The sequence below is a fragment of the Excalfactoria chinensis genome, chromosome 5 (assembly GCF_039878825.1).
Source record: "Excalfactoria chinensis isolate bCotChi1 chromosome 5, bCotChi1.hap2, whole genome shotgun sequence".
In the NCBI taxonomy this organism is placed as follows: Eukaryota; Metazoa; Chordata; class Aves; order Galliformes; family Phasianidae; genus Excalfactoria; species Excalfactoria chinensis.
This window is the reverse complement of record NC_092829.1, coordinates 49,286,985-49,305,282: the sequence shown is the minus strand read 5'-3', so window position 1 is coordinate 49,305,282 and position 18,298 is coordinate 49,286,985. Positions and strand designations below refer to the sequence as shown.

Here is an 18,298-nt window from a genome sequence, read left to right as displayed (position 1 = left end):
CCATGGCAGGGTTTGTATTCAGTTGCTTCTTATGAATTTGCATATTCAGGATAAAAGCTGGTTTCTGTTATCCTGTTTTAAAGCTGATGAGACAAAACTTTTAAGTGGTGAATTCACAAGGTAAGTTATCTTATGGTTTGTTGTTTTGAAATCTCGTGATATAGCTGCTAGTTTGTTCTTTAGTTAGGATTCAGACAGCCTTCTAGGAGACTTGCATTTAATTTATTAATTAAAATACAACTTAGCCATTCAAGTGACTTGGAACTGCTACTGTCGACTGCAGCAATACTGAAGTACTTTTTAAAAGCTGAGCCCTGTCCTCCTTAATTGCTTTTTAAAAATGAGAAACACTGCTTCCCTGAAGAAAAAAGAGCCATGCTGTGATGCAGAGAGCTATCTTTGTCTCATACAACACAGAGTACTCTCAACAAAATTACAATCTCTTGTTGTGTTGTTACTCAGGACTCTGAAACTGGCTAAATATAAAGCATGCAGGAAATATAAAGTATTGTCTCTTCAGGAGCTGTAGAAATTGTTGGGGCAACTGATATCAGCTGATCCTTTGTTCAAGTGTGTTCTGCTTCTGTGTTTAGATCAGCCTGGTTAAGTGTTGCTAGCAGAGCATGCAGCGTCTGCTTCTGGTTCTGTCAACTTTGCTTGAAATAAAACCAAACAAAAACTAGTTTGGGGGCTGGGGTGGGGTGACTTTCAGCTGGTATTTTACAGCAAAGACTTCTGTAATGAACCAAGTCTTATGAAAGAATCATGCTCCGTTACATTTGAAAAACTTACTTGTTAAGTGCTTTATGGCTGGATTAATGAGTAACTTCAATTAGTTGATGCTCTCCCGTGGTGCAATACTTGGGCTTCCTTTTTTGCTATAAAAACTCTCCTTGTTTTCAGACTGTCACTTAGCACCCCAAGATGTGCATTACTTCCAGTGAGCTGCTGTTACTCCTGATAGGGGTTGTTTGTATTACAGAGTCCCGTGCTGTACCATACATTCTTCAGAAAGGTAGGATCAAAATTTCACATCTAGCTCTAAGTACTTTCTGCATGCTAAAGGTTTTGTTCATAGGCAGTGACAGCGGTGACTGCTGACATAAAGAAGCTGCACTAGTTTCACCCACTGGGATTTTGATCCTGAGTGCTGGTAGATGAGGTACAATGTAGCTTTAGAACAACTTGTCTGGTTTTGATTCTTTGGTTTTGTTCCGTTCCAAGTCTGTGACATAATGTTAGCTTTTAATGAGTAATTTTCAAGCAACTTCTGACTGATTTCTTGATGATTCAGAATCAGTAAAATAAGTATTAATTGTAAAGAACTAAATTAAGTACTCTCAAATTTGGAACAGATTAATGAAGGTTCTAACTTAGCAAGTTACTTACCTGTGGGCTCCAAACAAAATGTGAGTCTTCTCTTACATTGTCTTAGGTCTCAAGATCCAGAATATACGTATGTTTGGCACAGTTATTGGTTGCAATTGTTCCCTTTCCTTTGTGAAGAACTACTGATCTATTGCAAACTAGCAAAGAAAGGGCTGTTTTTATGCTTCCATTTTAGATTTGCAGATTGATTTCCTAAGTTCTGCAAAACTGTCAATACAGATGTGGTATCTAAAGCATTCTAATACGCTGCTCATCTCAGCAGCCCAACATGTACCTTTCTGTCCAGCAATATTCTCTTGCTTCATTACAGTTCCATACAGGTGAAACTGATGCAGCTTACATAGAGATTTCTCATCCAACCCATGATGATTTTATTTTTTTCCCCATCTTTATACCCAGGACCAAATGTTTAGGGGTACAAGCTAAATCTCTTTTTCTTTCCTCATTTTGTATTTACACATGGCAGTGCAGTGACTGTCCCAGTGTAAACTTAGTCTGGGCAGCTCATTATAAAATGTGGTTCTTGCCCTGGTAGAGGCACTGCACCTGACCTATGTTTCAGGCTGTGCCTTCCAATTGTATTTTACTCAAAAGTGGGAAAAATTAAATCTAGATTAAATCATTGCTTCTTCTTCCTGTTTTACCCCTCAGATCCAAAGTGCGGGCAGAAAGTTCATGAGACAAAACCATGGAGTTACTTTAACCTTTTCACCCGGATTGTTGGGGGGAACCAGGTGAAACAAGGCTCACATCCATGGCAGGTTTGCATAAGCAAATATGGTTTTATCTTCAGAACAAAGTATGTCTGTCTTCGTTTTTACAGAGATGAGAAAAAAAGAAAACCATTATTCTTTGTACTTATTTGCACTTAGAATGTACCATTAAGCTCTGCTCGAGTTTTTATGAAACTCAGGAAGGAGACAGAGAGGATATAGATCTGTTATGCTCTATGATAAACCTTTGCTTACCGTTTGTTATTTTATTATTAGTTCTGAAAAGAGTGTGTTTAGATTAGTCTGTGTAAAGAGACATGGGTGAAACTGCTCAGAAATTGAAGAACACCCCAGCACACCAACCACTGTCTAGGATCACAGACTTGCTGTTTGGAAGATGGGATGCCCTGTGGTGCTTGGTGTTTTAAGCTTTATAATGAACTGGACAAAGACTGTGGTATAGATGTCAAAGACACTCTCATGCTCTGGTTTGCCCAGTGACCTTCAAAGGAACAATTCTCTACTTACCAGTAACCTTCACACAACCTTGAATAATTCATTGAATTGGTATTTATTATATGCATGTTGCTTTTATCCAGGTATGAAGTCACAACCAAGGGGAACAGCAAATTTAGGATCACTTATGCTCAAGGAACATAAGAATGCCATGAAAATCTGTTGACTGAAGTACTGCATGAACCTTAGCTATGTGAATCTTTAAAGAACACCAGCATACATAACTCTGTCCTTTTTCCCTCAAGCGCAGCCAGGGCAGATACAAAGATCTTGTGTATGTAACATGTCGTCTTTATGTGAAACAGGTTTCCTTGAAACGAAGAGAAAAGCATTTCTGCGGAGGCACCATTGTTTCTGCTCAGTGGGTGGTCACGGCAGCTCACTGTGTCTCAGACAGGTATGGATGTGATCTTTCAGGACCGGCTGCAGGTGCAGAAAAACACTGATTGTAAAAGCATGTAAAACATAGCATCTTTTTCTGGAGATTACTCACGGATGCTGCTCTTTCATTTGTAACCAGTATTTTCCGTGCTTTATCAGAAAGGGGGAAAAGAACATTTTTGAACATTCAAAAAATAAGAATAGATAGCCTTTCAAGCTGGATAGAGACTGACTTTGAAATTGTAGGTAGAAATATTGTATCACTATAGCTGAGGTTTTTTTGTTTTGTTTATTTATTTTGCAATTCTTACAGGAACCTACTCAGGTATTTGAGTGTCACTGCAGGAGAGCACGACTTAAGAATCAGGGAGAATGGAGAGCAGACACTCCCTGTTAAATATATCATTAAACATCCAAACTTTGACCCCCGAAGGCCGATGAACTACGACATAGCCCTTCTTAAGCTGGATGGAACCTTCAACTTCAGTAAGACAGTATTTATTTATGGCTAAAATAAAGAAGCGGCAGCACTGATAAATTATCAAACATTAGATGAATTTTTTAGATGCCGTAAAAATGATTCCTTTTTACTTTTAAAGAAGGGAGAGATAAAACACAGGATTTTTGTTGCTTTTGTTTGTTTGTTTGTTTTATGATGATGCTCTTTGAAATAGCCATCAATAAATTTCATGTATGGCAGGCTCAGCAGTTTTGCCAGCATGTCTTCCTGATCCAGGTGAAAAATTTGAAGCAGGACATATCTGCACTGCTTGTGGCTGGGGCCGTCTAAGAGAGAGTAAGTTACTGGAATTGTTGTTTGACATTCTGGTTCCACAGTGTTTTTGTCAGTCCTTCGTTCCTGTGTTCTTCCTTTTCTTAAAATGGGCAATGAACTGAAGCAGTGTTTATTTCTGAAGCTAAGAGCTTGCAGAAGTAACTGTCAACTGAGAATAAGACTGCAGTCTTAAAATGGAATCTCTGCTGGCTTCATCTATCTGTGAATTATTTCAAATTGATCACAAAAATATATGGACCTGTATATTATGTTGGAGATGCTTTGAAATTTATTCAAGTAAAACTGCTTATATGTACAAAACTGTATGTTTATCAAAACATGTTCATAGCCATAGGAAGACACAGAGCAAGTTTTCAGCATGTTTTTCTATGTGTAGCAGCATTGTCATTGAAAGTTCACCACTCAGCATTTCATTTTGAACAGCTTTTTTTTTGTTTCAGATGGAGCGCTCCCTCAGGTTTTATATGAAGTCAATCTACCAATTCTAAATAGTATGGAATGTTCAAGAGCATTGTCAACTTTAAAGAAGCCCATCCAAGGTGACACGGTACTGTGTGCTGGATTTCCAGATGGAGGAAGAGATGCCTGTCAGGTCAGTTGAACAGGAGGCCTTTGAACTTGAAATGTTTCTCAGAAGCTCAAGTTTCCAAGTGCTCATGTGCATAAATATACTGTAATTTGTGTATTCTGTTTTGCTGTGTGAATTCTTTAAAAGGGTCTGTATGGCAGAATGCATTTAATTCCACAAATCTATGTTAATTATTGTGTGAATTGCATGACAGGTTCCTGACAGCAACTTCGCAATGTATCCCAGTGCTGTAATGTTTAGGGCTTTTTAGCTTCAAAGCATTTGATAAACACTGATTAACAAATGTTCCAAGCGTATTATGGAGGAAGTTAGAAAATAATGCCTTGGAGAACAAGAAAAAAAATGGTGGTTCCTTTACTTGGGAAAATTGTAAAGTGGCAAAACAAACAAACAGCCTCCTTGCTCCCTTTTGTCATGCTGAAACACAGCATATATTCACCAAAGTGAATGAATTCATCTCTCCTATCACTGCAATCCCAACTAAAAAACAATTAAAGGGAAAGTCTTTTTTTTTTCTTTTAATTTTTTTTTTGTTCTTTTTTTTTTTTCTGTTTCTTTTTTCTTCCAAATGACTACTCCCCATGAGGCAGGTTTGTCACTACACTACAAAAGACAACTCAATAAACTCTTCAAGGCTAGCTCAGTGAGACATGTGCACTTTTGTGACCTGTGAGTTTTGGGTTCTTACAGGGAGACTCTGGGGGTCCTCTCTTGTGCCGACGTAAGCACGGTGCCTGGATTCTTGCTGGCGTGATTTCCTGGGGGATGGGATGCGCTCGTGGCTGGAGGGGTAATGAGATGAAGAAACATTACGAAAGAGGGTCTCCTGGAATATTCACAGACCTCAGTGCTGTGCTTTCCTGGATTCAAGAAAATATGAGTGCTGGTATTAAGTCTTTACAAAAATTTCTCCCTCACCTCTGTCACTTTTCTGTCTCATAATCATACTTCATTTAATTTTATCTTGTTCAAGATATAGTACTAATATTTCTCCCACTAGAAACTAGCTTCAACTGATGATTAGGAAAAAAAAATACAGGACCTTTGTAATGTCCAATAAAAATCAATAGGGTTTAGCTTCTGAAAGGTATGTTTTCAGTTAAAGAAAAATAAGAGAGAAGTGCAATGTCTTTTCTATATGAATTTACAGTAATGGATCACTGAGTTTTCAGGAAAAAAAAAAAAAACAACCAAAATTATTATAGTAACTAAAGATTATTGGCTCCAGTGAGCAGCAAAAGCAATTTGGTAAATGAAGCAGGCCCGTAGTTCTCAGCTGCATTATGCTGGGTTTCACTGCCCGCTTCTTTACACTGCTGCACTGGTGTGAAGAATCTTGACTGTTACTGCTGTCATGCTTAGCATCTCTGTGCCCCTGGTAATAAGGTGGTAGCTGGATTCTGCTACCCTATCTTGAGATGTGTAGTATTTATTCAACAGGTATGTACAGAAAGAATGCTGCTCAGACTGAGAGGCCTATCAATGCATTATTAATTCTAGATGTATCTTCTCTAGAATTGGTTATTCTGAAGTCAGCTTTGCCTAAACATGCAGTTTTGATTCCAATCATAGTTCACAGCAGGCAATGTGTCCTCAAGAATTCAAACCTGCATCAGTGCTAGCTGTATAAACCCTACTATTCCACACTGTTAAAAATAAAGCCTACATTGTGAATATGTAACTGTAATAACACATCCTTTTTTTCACTCCCCTCCCTGTCCCTCTTCATTAGATCTGAAAATGAAAAGTTCCACACGTGAGTAGTACTTTTTCAGCATGTTGTATCTGCATTAGAGTCTAACCAGCTTTCTCAAGTAATCTCAAACGTCATCTGTGAAGAAAAAGACATATTTATAGCATGACTTATTAACACACTTTAAAATCCATGCTTTAAATACACAGGGTTCTTTTCTACTCAGTAAACAATTTTCTTAGTAAAAGTAAACAACTTTCTATTGTTCATATGCGCAGGTGGCTTCAAAAAGGAATTTCCCTTAAGACAGATGTGTATAAGGTGTTAATTTCTTTAAATGCAAATAGAATAAATGGAAAAATGTAGAACAGAACCTCAAGCATTGCATGAAATCTTATTAATGATGTTGGTTCTGTGTATGAAAGTACAGATTCTACACAGAAAATATCAGGTAAATTGATCATAGTTTCTGCTCATCTGTGATGAATCTGTTTACTTATTATATACTTACTGGTGTCTGTTTCTGTGAATGGAATGTAGAAACAAAGAAGCCCAATTGTTTTCATTCTATTCCTGAATATCATTTATTTTACAGTTGGGGTTATATTTGGACTCTGTGTGTGTTTGTTTTTGATAAACGTCTTGCTGGCTTTCCTTGGCAAGGAGAAGGAAAGGCAAAGAAAAGGCATTTTTACGCATACTTGTAGTTTCTAGCAGTAGAAGCAATGCTTATGTCCTGAGGTATGTGTTTTTCTTCTCTGAAAAATTCTGATACCCAAATCATCATTTGACAAATACTTTCTTTAAGGTGATTAGCAAGCACCACTGTTTTTACACTAAAATTTGATAGGGTACTGGCAGAGCTTGCTTTTTTCCTCCAAATTATGTGCTTTAAAAGTGACTTGCTGCAATTTCAAGTAGAAGAGAGGGAAGACATCATTCTGCCATCTGAAACAAGGTACAGACGAGCCGTCTTAAGTCTCACAATATCCTGTAGATGTTTGGCGTAACAGAGGATTGTTTATGTGTCAAACCTGATTCTTCTTGTTCTAACTCTACAACGCAGCATTTTGTAGTGTTCAGGATGGCAAACTCCCAGACACTGAAGGAGAATTAAATTTTCCTGGAAGTTCCAAACAGTTCTATCAGAACCATCAGTGAGTACACCAAACACAGACGTCCCCACAATCTCCTTCTGCTACCTGGGTTGTTGTTGTTTTATCTTGCAGTTTTGTGAATGGGAGCAAATTTATCATTACAGATTGTGTGTATGGACTCTGCTTGTACCAGAAGGGAATTATATATTGCTTCATTTTTCCCACTTCGATATAGAGCCAGAAACATTTTGTGACTATGATTCTTTATCAGTCTATTCAAAAGACAACAGGCTTGTTGGTGAGTTGCTGTCCTTTTGTTCTGTAAAATAATGTTAGCGTGTATCCTTTCAGTCTAACAGCAATTGAACACAGAGAACATGTGAGTTGATATTTTACTCACGTTTTCACGATAGAATTCGTTGTGACATGGTTTAAGCTGGAAGATGAGAGATTGGAAGGGGGAAAAGAATGGAAAAATTCCTGTTGGGGAACTGTGTCAGCAAATGAATTGCTGATGTCAAGGATTTTAAATGCGCATCTTTTATCTGAGCTAACAGATTAATAGATAATAGGGAGGAATAGAAAGACAATTTCTTTTTGAGCTATAAATTTTTGTAAGCAAGTGCTAAAAATTGTACAGCAGAGTTTTCTCAGATGACTGAAGGCTTTAAACAGTGATTGGCCTCTGAAATGTTGTTTCAGGGAAATTCTGTGGAGGAGATCTTCCATTACCTGTTTTGATTGGGTCCAACAATATAAGGCTGAAATTTGTTTCTGACAGCAAGGATTATGGAACTGGCTTTTCTATGACTTATAAAGCTCTTTCACCAGGTATTCTTCCTGGTAAGTCTAACTCAGAAAAAGCTTCTGTGTTTTTGCCTAAGTGGATCGCATAATGAACGAGGTTCAAGGCTCTTCTACCGGGAACAAATTTTGTTGTGTTTTTCTTGCAGAAGGATTTGGCTTGCTGCTGTTTTCCTATTTCTCTGAAAGCACCACAAGAGCTTTTCTGGGTTTCTTTTTTTCCTTTTGTGCGTGTGAATGGTTTTAAGAGGTGCTTCTTTTTTTGTTTTTTTGTTTTGTTTTTTTTTTTCCCTCTGGATTTCAAGATTCTGGCTGTGAGTCCTTAGCTGTCATTTTTGAAGAAGGAGTGTTGCAAAGTATGCACTATCCAGAGCACTACAGCAATCTGGCAGAATGTCAGTGGATTATTTGTGCACCAGAGGACCATGTAATCAAGGTATAGTGAGTGCCTTTGTGTTTGTGGAATGAAAGTGGACACTGTTTAGTTGATGAGAAAATGTGCAGCTTAAGATGAGCAAGATCTGGCAACATAAGCTTGAATGTATTGGGCAGTTGAGAGAAATCCCTTTCTATCCCAAAAGGCAGATAAGTTTTGAATTCTCCCTTGGGTTATAGTAAAATAGGATTTCTTGGTTTAAATTTTATCATTAAGCTTTCTTCTAGCAAATTTAATGTGATGTGAGATCAGACTAAGAGAATCCTTGAGAAAATTAAAGAGCTTTGGATTTTGATTTGTGAATTCAACAAGGTTCACTTTTTTCTTTTTCTTGCTTTCTTTTCTTTTCTTCTTTTTTTTAAAGCTCACATACCAGTCTTTTGAAGTAGAAGAGAGTGAAGATTGCACTTATGATGCTGTTACTGTGTATGAAGATGTGGGAAAAGAGGAGGAAATTGGTTTGGCTTTTAATTTTGTCATACTTTGGGGGCCTATTACTTCTATGAATTTCAGTAGCCTTCTTTTATGGTGTAAACTGAAATTTACCTCCATAGTCTCAGGTGTTGCTGTAGGTACTACTTTCAGTACCTTGGAAGTACTTGCTTGTGTTGGTTCTGTTCCTCTTATGGAGACAAAAAGTCATCTAACAACAGTAGTACATATTTAAATCCTATATGAAATGCTGTCTGAATTCATGTCTATTAAAAAAAAATAATAGATTGGGGAGGCATAAGGCAGTTATTTGTTTTTATAGTAATGATGCCAGGCAGAACAGAAAGCACCTGAGAGTTCTCCCTTTTGCTATCCAATTTTTCACTCAAGCTGAGTGTTCACACGATACTTAATGCCTAGCTGGAGATTCCTTTGGTTTACATCAAAAGAAGGAAAGACCTGTCCCAGTCAAGTCTGATACTGATACTGAGGTTAGCACTGGTAGACGTTAGTGTTTCAGTGCTGACAAGGAAACCCAAGTTTCCAATTTTATCTACATGCAATGGCAACCTATGGTTATGAGTGCTGCCATAATATCTTGTGAAATAATGCCAAGAGTCTCCTTGTTCATATGAGATAATTACTGAGCAAACTGACAGAAATATTAGAACACTTATTCAGCCTTCGTTGGCTTATCTGGTCCTCTCTTGTGCATAGTTTTGGGTTTGTTTTACCCTCTCATGTAACAACTGGAATGCACAAAATGTGTACTATGCACTGTTAAAATAGGTAAATATGAAAAACTACATTTTAATCTGCTGAGAACCTTTGCTTTCTCATTTTTAGCTAAATCATGTGGATTTGTCCTACCAGCGCCTGTTCTAAGCTCCTCTTCCATGATGCTGGTTGTCTTTCACTCTGATGAAACCGAGTCCTTTGAAGGATTCAGAGCTACAATCACTTTTGTTCATGTTACAGGTAAAATAATTCTGTAACTTGGGAGACTGCCTCGCTAGGGCAGCATAAAGGGCTCTGCAGTGAATAGTGATATACAGAATGATTTTGCTCTATGAGATTCTCCCCTAATGGATTGCTTCAGTGAAAAAATCTTCATTGTGAACCTTTTGAGGGATCAAACAGAAGACCTGTTGAGTGGGTAAAGAGAAACAATGGAACTCCCCCAAAACCTCAGGGGTTTTTATTCTATAAAAGTGTTCTGGTACATTTTAAATAGTTCTTTACTACCACGTGAAGATGTAATAACATAGATCCCTCGGGTACAAATCTATTCCTTCCACAGAAATGATTATAAAAGAAATAAAAATGATTTTGTAATTAAAAAATATTATTCAGGACAGCCTGCTAACACATTTGCTGTTTTCATTTGCTAGATTTAGATACTTCGGATTCTGCTAGTGTAGAAGTATTTGAAAACACGGATATGACTGAAGACGAAATACAGGTTACGACAGGTTAGTCAACCTGAATTCTTATTTCTTCATGGGAATGTGGAGTACCTCTAGGACTACAACTTAGATGTTGTTTTATCCAAATGTTTCAGGGCTGCTGTCTGCATTGTCCCAAGGTGTTTTGTTTTGTTTTGTTTTGTTTTGTTTTTTTATGATTCTATTGACAGGACAAGGGGCAATGGTTTTAAACTGAGATGGGAGGCTTAGGTTAGATATTAGGAAGAAGTTTTTCACACAGAGGGTGGTGATGCACTGGAACAGGTTGCCCAAGGAGGCTGTGGATGCCCCATCCCTGCAGGCATTCAAGGCCAGGCTGGATGTGGCTCTGGGCAGCCTGGTCTGCTGGTTGGTGACCCTGCAAATAGCAGGGGGTTGAAACTCAAAGATCATTGTGGTCCTTTTCAAACCAGGCCATTCTGTGATTCATTTTCATGCCAAGGAAAAAAAAAAAAAAAAAAAAAAAAAAAAGATGACTATTAACATTTCTATGTTTTAGCTTTCAAATGACAGAACCTATTTTTTCAGTACCTGAAAGGTTCTTACAGTGAGAGTGGGGCAGGTCTCTTACTAGTGACAAGTGACAGGACAAGGGGAAACGGCCTTAAGTTGCGCCAGGGCAAGTTCAGGTTGGATATTAGGAAGAACTTCTTTACAGAAAGGGTAGTTAGGTACTGGAATAGGCTCCCCAGGGAGGTGGTTGAATCGCCATCCCTGGATGTGTTTAAGAGCCGTTTGGATGTGGTACTCAGGGATATGATTTAGCAGAGTGGTTTTGTTTTTCTTTAGAGATGGGGTACTGGTTAGGCTGTGGTTGGACTTGATGATCTTCAAGGTCTTTTCCAACCTGAGTAGTTCTATGATTCTATGATTCTATGATTTCAGCCCATAAGTCAGTTTACATGCTGCTTTGTGGAAGATGATTGCAAGGAATGCAGGGTAGTTGGAACTTATAACCATCATTATAAATTTTTTTTTTTCTTGCCTCTAGTAGTTTATAAAAAAATGGAATGAGTGTGTGTTCATTGTAGATCTGAGACTAAAACTTCTGAAGTGCCACAGGTTGCTTTCAGCTCATTGGCTCTCACCTTTGGCAAAAAGCACCTCCTTGTGCTGTTTCTAAACATACGGATAATTTCCAAGGAGAGAATTTGGAAGATGTAGAAAAAAGCATTGCGGGGTGAGGGGGAGAAGTCTGTAAATTATAGGGCGACTCTTAAATGAGCTGTTTTTTGCCTCACCGATCTTAACCTCTAAAAAACTTCTTGAGACATTAATCTTTTCTTTTTCAGATGATGTTTGCGGAATGCCTTCAAATCAACCGAGGTTCATCTTCAGTAGGATAGTTGGAGGTGAAGAGGCTGTACCACACTCATGGCCTTGGCAGGTCAGCATACAAATTTCAGATCAACATATCTGTGGAGGAGCAGTTATTGCCAAAGAATGGGTTGTCACAGCTGCTCACTGCTTTAATTCTAAGTAAGTACACTTGGCTGATTCTTCTGGGAATGTCTGCATTGCACAGTGAATCTCTGCAGGGCAATGTTTCTGCCCAGGGAGACTGGCACAGGATTCTTTTGCTCCACATGCATGTACTAGGTTTAGAGCGGCTACTTAAGAAATAACCTACTTCTGAAGCCTTGGTTTTCATTCAGATCAGTTTACAGAATATATGTTAGGACGCTTCTTGGATAACTTCTCTCTGGGTCATTTACAGAGCATTGTTTCCTCTAGATTTTAGGAGGACACAGAGGAGGCTTTTGTGCCCGGAGCTGATGCTATTTTTTAATTAGGAAGCTATTATCTGTTAGTTCAGATCACATGGATGTTTTTCTGTCTATATGGACAGAAGCCAAGAAGGTACTCTGTGTGACATTTAGATTCTTGAAAATACTTTCTAAAATGCAAACTGATCATTCTTCTCATAGGCTGAACTTGCTGTTTTCCAGTTTTAAATGAATCATAAATACATTAATTTAAAGTTCATATACCTTGGGTCTTAAGTCCTTTTTAAATCCTCCCAGGATTGATGATAATTCAGTGTTCTGATTCAGTTTTCTAAATAAGTTGCAATTACTGAATGAGGGTAAAATTTCAAAAGCCCCCAGTGTCAAAAATGCTCAGATCTGTATATTTTTGTTGGAACTTGAAGTGAAAATGCTGGTTTGAAATATGGACTTTGGCTTTTAAGTTTCTAAAGATCAGTTTGCAAAGTTTTATATCAGGAGCATTATTGTACTATGTTGAAAGTATGGCTTTTAGAGCCATAGTATGGAGGATTTCTCTATTGCATGTTGCAATCACATCAGAATTTGCCTATGTGGCTTAATGTGATTTCATCAGGGAGTTATGACAGGCTTTCAGGGTATGAGAGAGTTTGGTTGAGAAAAGAGAGGATGAAATATTTCTGTCGCATTTGTTCATATCATTTGATGACATGAGTAATTGTGCTTTTCATGTTACCCATTTTTTCCTTTATGATAGAGACCAGCACCATCCCTGGAATGACGCAGACCACGATGTGGAGGCCTTGAGTTCAGCAACAGACAGCCTTAGCCTTTATAAATATGATCTTTCTTTTAGTTCACTGTTTGAGGGATGCCATGGCCTCATCATGAGACTGTTTCTTGCTCTCTTGAAGTCAGGGAGAAGATTTCTGTAGATTTTCATGGGAGTGGGGTCTTCAGGCAGTGTTGGCCCAGGAAAATGTAGGCATTTCAAATTTGTTTTGGATGGGGGAGATTATGAGCCTTGTGTTCAAGAATTGTTGTTGTAACCGCCTGAGAATGCATTTAATCATTCCCCCCCCTTTTTTTTTTTGAGGGAACTATACAGAGACTTGTGGATGGTGGTCACAGGAATTCATGATCTTACAGAGCAAGAATACAGACAGGTACCTTATGTTCAGCTTAATAATATAAATCAATCTTGCAAAATTATGTTTAATGTAAATGCACCTCTCAGACTGCTTATGATGCAACAATCTTCCAGCCTGAATGCTGGTCTTAGTCGGCACTTGCACACCAGTTTTTATGTGACTGCAAGAGAACTTGTATCAACACAGACCTGTGTGTTCATCAGTAACGAAATCTAAACCTTGGCTTGAGTGAAGAGTGTACTGTCTCTATTACAAAGATAGAAGTAATAAGGGCACACTTTCCCAGTTTATTCAGACTGGGCTAATGCTTTTCCACAACCACCCTCTTCCTACGCTTGCTGAATGGAGTTTCCTGCACATTCCCTGATTCATATCTGAGAGTCATAATCTTGACATGTTAACGTAAGGAAGTTGGTAACTTCAACAGCTGCTTTTAGATGTTTCTTTCTCCTCAAGCACCTTGCATATATCCTGAAAATTCATAAAACCAAAGGCTTTAATTCCCAAGTCATTGAGCAAATGTCAATGTCCCTGCTCTCCTAGAAAAGATCAGTGAAGCAGTATGTTATACATCCCAGCTTTAACAAGACCACTATGGACTCTGACATTGCTTTACTGCAACTGGCTGAGCCCTTAGAATTCAACCACTATGTGCATCCCGTGTGCCTCCCTGCAAAGGAAGAAGTGGTTCAGCCCTCCAGTGTATGCATTATCACAGGATGGGGAGCACAGGAAGAAGGTATGTAGTCTTTGCCATTTTGAGGGTTGAGCTGTGGTTGTATTTTATGGTTTATTCCGTCTTGCAACATGAATTCTATCTATCCTTTTGATTCCTGGAGAACTGATATGTTGAAAAGCTTTCACTTACGTGAGCTCAGATAATCTTGCATGAAAATGAGTAGAAGTAAAGCAATCAGTTTAGATTTAGACCATATGAAAAGGAGAAGAGTCAAGCTGTTTTCTGGAAGCCTTAAAATAATCATACTGTATAAAATCTAGAGATGCATAGAGGAGCACAGTTCTGCTGTGCTAGAAGAAAAACACTAGGGGACTAGGAGATATTTATCATTCTTTGTGATAAAAGGTGAGGCAGGCATTGTATCATTAATTATTGCCTCTGCCAGTTTCTAAGATGTCTTTTATTTCAAGATAGAGAAAAGAGTAAAAAGTTGCATCAGCTGGAAGTTCCCATCTTGATTCTTGAAGCATGTCAGACCTATTACATAAATCTTCCCAGTAGAGTGACTCAGAGGATGATTTGTGCTGGGTTCCCTCTGGAAGAAGGCAAGGATTCGTGCACAGTAAGTGGCTTTCTGATACTTAGGGTACAGCCAGATGGGTTCTGCAAAGGAGGAGTATTGAAAGCTCACTATGAGCTGTTTTCTTGCAAACAGGCTGTAGGTCAGGTACATCCAGCCTGCAGCTGTCCTTCAGCAAGAAACAAACAGCACTGTTCTATTAACTGCCTCAGCTGAAAGCAGGACAGGAGAGTGCATCCCAGTACCAAATCACATTACGGCAAATAGCTTTATGCATTTTGACACACTGGCTAAACACGTGAGCAACTTAGACCTATTGTTGCCAGACTTGTCTTTTAAAAACATAAAGAGTGCTTTTAGATGATAATCACGTTCCTTTGTCCTTGTGCAGGGTGATTCTGGCGGCCCATTAGTCTGTCCTTCAGAAGATGGCTCAGGATATTACACCCTTCATGGCATCACTAGCTGGGGCTTGGGCTGCGGAAGAAAGAGCTACCCAGGACTATACACAAATGTTGGTGTTTTTGTGGACTGGATCAAGCAGAGCATTAACAGTAGCGGTATGTATAGAAACAAACAAACAAGTGAATCTTTTGGCCATTGCTAAATACTTAGAGGCGATCATTATTTAATTTGAGGATACCATTTTTATGCTTGGTGTGTCTAGCACTCCCTGAAATCTAAGCTGTGTAAAGCGTGCTCAGAAGCAGATGAATCTAAATCAGTAGTCACTTCTGAAAACTTTACTGTATTATGTATTGCTATTCATGCCTTTGTGTTTCTCCTTCTGATGAATGGGGCTTTTCTATGAAAATCATTCTATGATTTTCATTACTGCTGCTTTGCTGCCAGGTTTCTTAAGGCTAGCAAAGGTGAGGAGGTGTGAAATGACACGTGACAAGGAGTCCACTCTGATAAGTTTACTGGCTGATGATCTTTGCAAATTTTATCCTGTTTTTTGTTGCTGTTGTTGTTTGCTTTTTTCTTTTTGTAGATCTGCCCATTTTCATGGTGTAACTGTCAGAAGAGCCGTTCTGATGGACTACACTGTAGAGCACTTCCAAATGTCACTAAAAGCAAAATGTGGTGAGAGCGTATCAGTTTGTGACTGCTGAAGAGATGATAGAGTAGCTGATACTTACCTTGATTAATTTACTGCTTGTTTCCCTGAACTGAGACTTCAACCTTAACCTGTGTGTCCTTGGGATATACAGAAGTTACTTGGAGGTTTCTGACATGGTCAGTCTGTACTAGAGGGAAGGGTAGGTTACCACATGCCGTATGTTAAGCACGCACTCAAATGCAGCACTGGAGAAAACGAAAATCAATGCAAAATAAGCATGTATGTTAAACAACTGAAGTCAGTTATTTTTCCATAAGGTCAATGAGAGTGTTAGCTCTGGCTCTGAGGGGGCGTCAGTGGTGGCAGTACATCTTTAAGGATCAAAAGAGCACTGTCTAGTGATTAGTCGTGTAAATCAATCAAATTGTTTGGAAAATACTATCTTAATATGCACAAATAATGGTCCTTGCAAGCCTGATTTATGTATCTATTATTAGAATGATTTGACTACATTATTTGCCTGTTTGTGTAACAATTTTTCTACATGCAATTGCACCGAAAGGATTTTGATACTTGCAAAGCTGCCACCAAATGCAGAGTAGACGTAACTGTGTTCAACACTGCTTGAGCTTTTGAGATGTAAGGAAGGTTCAGTGGGAGAGCCCGGGTGACCTGCATCAGCAGCTTCTAGTCTGCCTACCCTACCCAGTGGAATCATCCACGGATGTGAATCCCCATGTATTACCTTGTGTGCAAGACTGTACATGATTTACCCATCTTGTTAGATTAGAATTCCAGTGAAAGGCATTTCCTGGGCCTTCAATGACTTGTTTTGAATGTAGGGAATTCTACACAGTAAGGGCTGTGCTTGGTGCAAATACTCATCTCAATGATCCACAGCTTTTCAATAACCTGGGGCACAGTGAGTCTGCTTCTCATACTTGATCTGGTCCCGCTTTTAGTGTTTTAAATCAGTTATATGTTATTTTGGGTCTCTTAATCTTGGTTAGCAATGGAAATGTTGACAGAAGTCCAAAGGAAGCCTCAATGACCTGCTGAATGTTTATAGTGTGATGTTGCTATGCTCTGTGCCAAATTTCTGTACTGAAGAAAAGTTGCTGTTTTGATTAAAAAGTGACATCGGTTTTTCTGGATAAGAAAACTTCCTATTCTAACAATTTGCTTGTTATTCAAACAGAGGTGTTCAAAAAAAGCAGGTGCTCCAGGCCAGCAGCCTCTGGCAGTACGCAGTAACTGACAAATATCCCAATTAATCTATCTGTATAATCAAAGAGGCTCTGTGCAATTCACAGGCTGCAAAGTGAGCACATCTGCTTGTAAACAGCAATTTGTTTAATGCCCAAATGGCTGCTTGCACTAGAAATTGTGAGGACAGGCTCCAATTAGATTTGCAGGCTGTGCTGTGCACAGCTGTAGCGTTTAGAAACTAGATCAGTATGATAGTATAATAGGTGATATGAGTATAATCCTTTGACTCAGTGGCCTGGAAAATAACTAGAAAGTGAGACGTCTTGTCTCTGCTGACACCAATGGCAAAACATGTTGTGTCCGGATGCAGAGCCCTCAGTACAGGAGAGATATGGACCTCATGGAGCACGTCCAAGGGGAGGGCCACAAGAATGAAAATACTGCATGGTGGCATAGCTGTGTTATTGACAGAGTGTGCTTGTTCCATCTCTGAGCTCCTGGGAGGGACTCCTGAAAAGGAATGGAGGGAAAATAGCCTTTGTGGTTTCTCATAATGGAAGTTTGTTATCACTTGGTTCTAGGTGGAGCTGCTGTTTGCTGATGGTATCAGTGCAACTGTGCCAGGAGACGGGGTGCCTCATCTCTTGGGCATGGTTCTGTTTTACTCATTGGGAACAGGGGGACTTAAAGTACCTGGAAAGTTGTTTGTTTGTTGCTCTGCTTATTAAATAAATACAACAAATTATCAGGTAAAAAAAGAGAAGGGAAGGGAAGGGAAGGGAAGGGAAGGGAAGGGAAGGGAAGGGAAGGGAAGGGAAGGGAAGGGAAGGGAAGGGAAGGGAAGGGAAGGGAAGGGAAGGGAAGAAAAGAAAAGAGAAGAAAAGAGAAGAGAAGAGAAGAGAAGAGAAGAGAAGAGAAGAGAAGAGAAGAGAAGAGAAGAGAAGAGAAGAGAAGAGAAGAGAAGAGAAGAGAAGAGAAGAGAAGAGCCAGCCCCAAACTAAGAAGAAGCAGTGAGGGGGAACTGCAGGTGGAATCAGCAGCACTCCTAGTGAATGCAACGGATACCTGGGTAAGTGCAGGGCTAACATGGCTTAAAATGCCTTGTGTGTGTCAGGAGCCCCAACATACTACATTTGATTTGATTGTTATGGTACTTGCTTTTACTTGGCTGCACGATGCCAGCCCTTTGCATTGCTGTTAGTGTGGCTTCTCAAGTAACCTCATTTTGCTTCTGTTGTACCTCCCTAGGCTATTGAAAGCTGCAAGGATCTTATATCATTAGAAGAAATGTGAACTGTTTTGTGGCACAAATGCAATCTGATTGAAGAAACTAAAAGCTATGCTTTCAATTGGGTTAATGCAATGCAACTGTATTTTGGTTTGGACTCTGCATAAATGCTGTATGCTTTATTCCTTAACAGCTGCAGAGGAGCTCCCCAAGCCCTGCAATCCAAAGGTAGGCTGCTGCTGTGAAAGGCAGCAAGGGCTCCCCGAGTGCTTAAAACCTGGACGTACACTTTCTGTGCTGGCGTGTAAGTACAAACGTCTTCTTTGTAATACGGCATGGAAGGGAATTT

At 39.2% G+C, this 18,298-nt stretch overlaps 1 protein-coding gene across 1 annotated transcript; it reads left to right on the top strand.

Moving 5' to 3' along the window:
* The first annotated feature begins 924 nt into the window (after positions 1 to 924).
* On the top strand, positions 925 to 15,466 carry OVCH2 (ovochymase 2). Its single transcript, XM_072338662.1, is given in 23 exon segments — positions 925 to 1,015; positions 2,041 to 2,150; positions 2,924 to 3,015; positions 3,274 to 3,485; positions 3,700 to 3,795; positions 4,236 to 4,387; positions 5,075 to 5,270; positions 6,117 to 6,140; positions 7,144 to 7,234; positions 7,339 to 7,472; positions 7,877 to 8,017; positions 8,284 to 8,414; positions 8,779 to 8,872; positions 9,693 to 9,824; positions 10,238 to 10,318; positions 11,605 to 11,791; positions 13,136 to 13,205; positions 13,734 to 13,929; positions 14,340 to 14,491; positions 14,841 to 15,008; positions 15,247 to 15,271; positions 15,274 to 15,321; positions 15,444 to 15,466. Coding segments are annotated over 23 exon segments (2,646 nt in total).
* Positions 15,467 to 18,298: the final 2,832 nt, after the last annotated feature.